At 42.1% G+C, this 7,882-nt stretch overlaps 1 protein-coding gene across 4 annotated transcripts; it reads left to right on the top strand.

The window, feature by feature from the left end:
* The first annotated feature begins 1,859 nt into the window (after positions 1–1,859).
* Positions 1,860–3,638, top strand: LOC147629112 (uncharacterized). 4 transcript variants are annotated; one of them, XM_086812952.1, is made up of 4 exons: positions 1,860–2,051; positions 2,144–3,100; positions 3,134–3,193; positions 3,227–3,638. In XM_086812952.1, the coding sequence occupies exons 1-4, from the start codon at positions 1,871–1,873 to the stop codon at positions 3,433–3,435; spliced, it is 1,407 nt and encodes a 468-aa protein (XP_086669078.1). In that variant the 5' UTR covers positions 1,860–1,870; the 3' UTR covers positions 3,436–3,638. The 4 variants fall into 4 exon arrangements, with proteins under 4 accessions (XP_086669078.1, XP_086669076.1, XP_086669077.1 ...); XM_086812950.1 differs by having other exon boundaries at positions 3,134–3,638; XM_086812951.1 differs by having other exon boundaries at positions 2,144–3,193.
* Positions 3,639–7,882: the final 4,244 nt, after the last annotated feature.

Genomic DNA, 7,882 nt, shown 5'->3' with positions numbered 1-7,882 from the left:
ATAAACTTGATAGCGCTAAGAAGGAACGACACTTTGTGAATCAAATCAAAAGTGAGTTTATGCCAGCACCAGGTAGTGAAGAAGTCCATCCTAGATGGATAAAAGATCACATGGTGAACGTGAGATGAAGAACTCGTACAACGACGTCATATGCAAGGTAAAGTTAGGGGAAAAAAAGCCTTGGAATTTCTCACAAGAGATTGGGAAGAGGAGTGTAGAAAGCACCATGGAAATCCCCAAAGGTATAAGTAGTAGGAAGGGGCGCAGCGAAGCAAATGGAGAGCATAGGGAGCTCCCATCAAGTTGGAAGCAGTGGCTGGGATGCTTTCCACACCTACTTTGTAAGTGTTAATAGTACCATCACTCACTTTATTGGCATAGTGGGCATTTCATTTTTTTAAATAAGTACTCATGCTTCATGCTTCCAGCAAAGAGTGGTCGATTGTGTTGCGAGTGATGTGGAGGAAAGGTATATCCTAATGCATGGGATGTACATGCCCTCCTCGAGAAACTTGAGTGAGAGGGCCACAACGTGAACTGGACGGATGTGATGAATATGGTAAACCTCTATATTTTCCACCAATCAATTAGTTTTTTTCTCACTTGTCATTTCTAAGTTTTTTCTCCTTGAATGCTCTTTTGCATTGACCAGTGCCAAACCTTAAGGGCAACGATGATGCTTAGGATCTATGTATAGGAGTTGAGCATCTTTTATGTGCTTCTTTTTGTCAGCTCTATGCCTCTTTTGTGTACTTTTTGTCAGCTCCATTATGAGCTATGTAACTTTTGTTACTTAATAAAAATTTAAGTTTTGTGATCTTTCAATAGAGAACAAGGATGTACTTTGTAAAACTGGTATATTGGTCCACCCAGCTGGTAGGACTGCACCTGGGTGTACCATTATTAAAAAAATAAAATAAAACCTACATTTGTCGATATAACTATTAAAATAAGTGTCGAAATAGTAGTTGCAAAAAATGTTGTTGTTAGCATTGAAATACCAATCGCAATGAGTGTTTTCAGCAGCGTCAAAACCAACATCCCAATAAGCATAAAAAAAGGAGACGAAAAATAACTTTTTTTAATGCCACGTATTATTGGCTTATATTTCGACGCGCATACCGACGGTTCTATATCGACACTTTCGGGGATTTTTTACATGTTCAAATTTATAAAAAAAACGTCAAAAATCAACCTACCTGTGATAATGCTTCGAATATCTTGCCCAAATAGATCGTCACATGCCACTTCTTTGGTACAAAAAGGATGGTAATGGGTAGTTGGGGAGGTGCTTTAAGGGATTCGATGGTATCACTTATAATTCTTATGAGAGAATATCCATAAGTTTTGTATATTAAATTTTAGAGCTAAAATTCAAAAGGAGATTGATAGGTCAAAGTGGAGTATAAAGATAGAAGAAATGGGATCACTCATAAATATACAAGCGTAGCACGTGGGTTCAACAGTAGGGATTTTTAAAATCCCTTTTTTAACACATTTTTTAAATACAGAAGGGTACCATTTAAAGGGGATATTCACAGGTTGAATAGAAAAAAGGTATGTTTTATTCATAAAAATTTCACAGATAAGAAATTTTAAAAATAGGCCTTGAACACATGTGATAAAGAGGGTTTACTTATAGTGAACCCCCAAGAAGAGGATACAAAGGCATCTACCGTACCCTTCCAAACTTACACTTCTACCCAAGGATATGCCATTTTCTTTGTAAGGCGTATACTGAAGATAGGCTAGATAGAGTTGTGGGGAGTTCGTGGAAGAACGTGGGAGCGACGTGAGCACGAGAGCCCTACAGGAAACCGCACTTAATCAACTCAGGCCACGGCGCCCATTAATTTTGTCATTGCACGCCATGGATAGAGCTACCAAGAGTCTCTGCTTCCTCTTCCTCTCTTTGCTCTTGGTAGCTCTTCCTGCTGTGAATGCGACGCAATATACCGTGGGAGGCAACAGTGTCTGGAGCTTCCAATCCTCTGCAAGTTATTACTCCGACTGGGCTCAGCAGCAATCCTTTCATGTGGGTGACACGTTGGGTGAGCGACTCCTCTCTCTCTCTCTCTCTCTCTCGCTCACACACACACACACACACACTGATCTGAGCATTTGGTTCTGTGCGGCGCTGCAGTTTTCGTTTACGACGTTGGCTTGCACTCCGTTTTTCAAGTAACGCAACATGACTTCCAGAGCTGTTCGGTGGCCAACCCTATCAAGTCATGGACCGATGGCAACACCAAGGTCACCTTCTCCCAGCCCGGTTCGCAGTGGTTTATATGTGGGATCCCCGGCCACTGTGAAGCAGGCATGGCTATGGCCCTCAATGTTGCGGGTGGTGCATCAAATGCGACCTCCCCAAACATGTCTGCGTCGCCTCCAAGGACAGTAACAGCTCCTCCAGCCAACGTATCTCCGCCACCACCTTCTGTCCCGCCAACTATGTCCGCTCCTCCGACCCCTTCTGCGCCTCCGCCGAAAATGACCGCTCCACCAACCATTGTTATGCCCCCGTCTCCACCACCTAAGGCAACTCCTCCAGCCAGCCTGAACCCCCCTTCCTCACCTCCCCCTGCCCGCTCTGCAGCTCCTCCAATTCACCCACCACACTCTAGCCCTGCCACACCACCACGTTCTCCAAATACGACAGCTTCCCCGCCAACAATGGAGGCCCCGCCATCCAGAGCAACTACCCCGACAGCGTCGCCACCGACAATGGCCAGGCCGCCAACCAATGCGGCGACCCCTTCTTCCCCTCCACTTCCAATTTTTATAAGCCCCAGCAAACCACCGCCGTCTTCTTCACCTATGGCGTCGCCAAGTGGGCCTGCAAGCGGTCCTAGTTCTTGGAGTAGCCCGGCTTCTCCACAAGCAAGGTCGCCTTCTCATGCTCATGGCGCTCCTTGGGGCGCACCGTCTTCTTACCAACATTCTCCAAGCCAAGGCCCAACCTATGCGCCTCATTATTCCGGCGTACCATCCCCTTCCGCCACTACCCCATCTGCCATGACCCCTGCACCTTCACCTTCAAAGCATGTCATGGCCCCTGCGCCATCACCTTCCAAGCACGCCATGACTCCTGCACCATCACCTTCCAAGCACGCCACGACTCCTGCGCCATCACCTTCCAAGCACGCCCCTGCGCCATCACCTTCCAAGCACGCCATGACTCCTGCACCATCACCTTCCAAGCACGCCATGACTCCTGCACCATCACCTTCCAATTCTACACCAACATCAACACCTTCACCATCACCATCACCATCACCTTCAAATGCACCCCCTGCACCGCCTCCACCTCCTCCCACTTTGAGCTCCTTCGCTCCCGGCCCTTCCCTTCCGGCCAGCGCCGCCGCTCCACGGTTCCCGGCTTCGTCTGTGTTAATTGGAGCCTTCGTTCTAGCTCTTGGGCTGCTAGTTTCGTGAATACCCAAGACTTAATATTTTTTAACGATATTCTTTTTTCGTCGCTTGGGGCCTTTAGAATAATAACCATCATTTGGTCTTTCCGAGCATTTGATCAAAGAAGATTTAAATGGCCGGTGCTTAGTGGTGGTAACATTTTGACATCTCAAAAGAACTCTTTACTTGTGATTAGTGATTTTTTTAAAAGAGTAATTTTAATTTGGTTCCACTCTTATTGTTTTTGCTTTTTTGAGAGAGCAAGTATATTTTGCCAATTTCAAACCTTGGACTATATGTCATTATAACCCAGATTTATTCACACAAAGAATTATAAAGTCTTTAACAACATGACTCAATCAGTCAAATGGGTGAGTTAGTGCAACTCAAAAGACTAGGAACTCAGTGGTTGACCTCCCTCAAAGTAAATTAATCTTTTTCCCAACCCAAGCATGACTCAATTGGTCAAACACAACGTAATGTAGGCTACAGAGTTGATTGGCTTTCACTAAAAGTCTTCACTATAACAAGAAGAGCACATCTGTGTCCAAAGCCACACAAATTTAAAAGAATATGGAAAACAACTTCGCATGGCTCTATACGCAACTATACACGTAGCTATGGACGTGCGGCTACAACCGCACATATAACCACATATATAATCACGTATGTAGATGTGCCTATAGTAGCGTGTATAGCCATAGACTGTCTACAAAAAAAAGGGGGGACAGAATGGGAGAGACATGTGGGGACATATGTCTCCACATCTCTACCCCATTCTCTCTCCACTTTTTTTAATCACATTATTTAAATACTAATTAAACACATTTTTTTAAACACTTAATCACTTTGTAGATTAAATATTACAAATTACATAAGTTGATCATGTCCAAAAATGACAAAAGCTGAAGATGACTAAGAAAACTAATTAAATTAATGCATTGTCTTCATCAAGACTATCCTCGCCTATATCTTCACCATGTGCACCATCACCTTCATCACCATCAACATCGTCTTCCTGGGTTAAATAGTGAAACAATGCAAAAAAGTTAGCCACAAGCAAAATAACATAATAATTGAGACACTTGGGTGATAATTAATACTACAATAGAATGAAGGTTTAGTAGCAAAAATAGCAGTGCTTTTATAACTAGAAGGGTGTGGAGATGTCGGGCCTATAATATCGCTACTAAACACGCTACTATTTTTGTTACAATGGGTTCACTACTCAGTAACGAAACTAGCAGCACTATTTTTGCCGCTCAACAACGATATAACGCTGCTAGTTTCGCTGCTGAGCAGTGAATGTATTACAGAATAAAAACTCCCGAGTTTGTACAAAACTCGGGAGTTTATACAAAACTCCCAAGTCTGCTCAGCTCTTTTTTTTCTAATGTTGACACACTGAAACTAACATAACTTCACATCATCATCATGAACAAGTGTAATGTAAAACTTACAAATACCAAAAACAAAGACATTTGCAAACCATGATTTTAGGAATGTCAAAATTCAATTACAATACTTAGCGGATTACATAAGTGTATGTTTCCAAAAAACTCATATACAAGATAAAGCGTAATAAAAACCTATGGAGCTATCTAGATCTCATACTGTGAGAGATTGGTATTGTTCCTTGCGGCTCCAGCCCCTTCTCTTCTCACATTTCCATTGCTATGGGTAGCTAAGTTTGCACCACCATTTTGAGCTATATAATCCTAAAACACAATAAAACTAACACAGGTGAGAATCAGTTTTACAAAAACAAAGAGGTTTAGGGTATAGGAATGTACGTACTTGCCATGCATGCCAAGCATCTCCTCCAGTAATAACAATTCATCCGTCATCTTGCACCCTATCACAAATAGAGCTTGCAAACCCCATTGTAATGCAAAATCATATTCCTCTTGTGTAGGGGAGCAGTCCACTGCTTCAAGCTGTTGTAGTTGTACAAACAAGTGAACATTTTAGAAAGTTGTTATTTAAGATAACCTTCTTTAATTAAAAGATAAGATACAATGTGAGGCTAATATATACTTATAAATATTGTCGGGATATCGACTCCTTCACGTGTAATATCACACCTCAAGTTATTCACCATCTATCCAATAAAAACACAAATACTTAAAACTCTTATGCATAGGAAGCTACCGGCATGCGTTGGTTTGCTATCGGTATCTCTTCTCTTCATGCGGCTATGTTATGCAGCTATGCTCCCCATCTCTTGTAGTGCTTGACTCTAACCATAAAGTGGTGGCACAAGGCATATACAAGTAAAAATACTAGGGGATCAGTGATTGACCTAATGGTTGAGGCTACAATGCACTTAGAATGCTTCAATCAACATAATTCAATACATTTAATACGGGGGAATACGTTACTCGAGCAGGTTTTTTCGAGCGAATCTCATCAAACCTCTAAATAGAAAAGAATAGCATCACATTCCAAACAAGCATTCGCCTGCACGAAATTTCATTCTGGTAAAAAACAATAAAAGTCTACTATTGACACCGAGTATATCACACCCATTGCTCTAGACCCCTCAGTACTAATGTAGAAGATGTGAGATTCATTGCATAATACAATGGCCTTGTGAATGACCTGTGCAACCACGGCCCTTCCCTTGTCTACACTCTCACAAAACTCCTTAGTCAATCGGGCTCTCCACCTAACAATCTTACCATGCCTATATTTTGGACGAGAAGCACTTAGAATGTGGTCCTCCACTTTGAAGCACAAATCCATTTCTAGAATGTTTACTGCATTTGCATTGGCTTGAGCTGATTGTAGAGGTGGTCCTCCACTTTGAAGCACAAATCCATTGTTAGGAGAATTTGCACCTCCATGGCCTACAGACATGTCCCTTCATCCATTGGCCACACCCCAAGATTTGGACTAGGTGTGCCAATGACATGGCTTTCATCAACATCCCAAGAGTGAGTGGAAGCTCAGTTATACAGAACCATACAAACCCCCCCATAACTCCACCAAGGTATTTCTGTCGACCCTAGAAGTATGGTGTATGAACTCCATCATTTTGTCTCCATCTCCCTTGTTGATGTACCTTCCAGATCTTCCACTCTGTCTTGGAAAACACCCAAAGTAAGTCATTTTCTTCCCTGTCTCTTTCCTTCGAATAGCCCACATCTTCCACTCTATCCTAGAAAATGCCCAAAGTAAATCATTTTCTTCCCTCGATCTTTTCTTCAAATAACCCACACTGTTTTCGGCACCTTTGTTTCGATATGTCCATATGTTTTCCCTCTTTATGTACCTTTTGGTCCACCTTGCCACTTGTTAATTGTAACTTTCACATATTCTAGCCTATGTCTGTCTTCTTCTAAGAAGATGACACTTGGATCTGCATGTACCGGTCTTATTTGTGAACACTACGTCAATGTATATTTACATGTTTTGCATTTTAGGAGAATTTATACCCATCTCTTGCATTGGTGAGTGTGCCAGATCAACCAGTATCTTACTTGTAGAAGTACCTGCTCCACAATTGTAAAATTTGTCTACCATTTCTTTCATCCCTGGTCCATTTATTGTGTGTGTCCCTTTCAAGTTTGCACTGTATTTAACACTTTGTAGAATTACCATTGCCATGTCTACACATCTTGCCTCATAGAGTGAAATATTGCTCTTATGACCAATACTCGCTCTCATGCTTGCATGTTTAGCCTCCAACAGAGGTTAGTTGTGGGAACAAAAATACCGGACTCATCTTGAGTCACAAACCAAGATCCCCAGTGGAACACCTGAATATTCCCCCAAGCCAACCATGTTTCCAATGCTGGAATCTCTCCTTGTATTGTGTGCCCTAACTGCCAAAATTTTTTGATTTTAATTTTGCAATTCTCAGTCGCTACCTTAGACGATGAATGTCTCCATTTCTTGCATAAAGACTTATGATCCTCATCATGAAAAGGGGGCCGTATACATTTTTGGGTATGACGCACCATGCTTTGCTCTCCCAATGAAAAATGCAAGTTCTTTCCTTCTTTGGCACCCTTTTATTTGCCCCTCCAAAGTAAACAACACGAACTACAACCCAATTTGCATTGGCTTTCTCTGCCATAAATCCTCAAAATTTTGGTTTATCATCATAGCCATTCTCTTGTATCACATGATTAGCATCTTCCAAAACTCTATTTGTGCATACCTATCCTCTACTTTAAACTCACATGTAGCTCTTTTAAACTCACATGTAGCACGGACATAAGGGCCATACACATGGGCAGACATAGTTGGCCAACCAGGGACTCTAGGGATGTGGTCAAAATGCACCCATATATCCTATAAATTTTCCCCTTGTCTCATCCTATTGACCAAGTCAAGGCCACTTCCAAGACCTTTAGTTAACATTTTAAATACATGTGGCTGATGCTGCTCACTCAATTGTCTTGAGAAAAGAACACTATGGATAAATGAATATCTGCATCTATCTTTTAGATCCAAAACCACCTCA

The sequence above is a fragment of the Cibotium barometz genome, chromosome 18, assembly GCF_041138505.1.
Source record: "Cibotium barometz isolate CiBa-2024 chromosome 18, ASM4113850v1, whole genome shotgun sequence".
Classification (NCBI taxonomy): Eukaryota; Viridiplantae; Streptophyta; class Polypodiopsida; order Cyatheales; family Cibotiaceae; genus Cibotium; species Cibotium barometz.
This window is presented reverse-complemented; position numbering and strand designations above follow the sequence as displayed.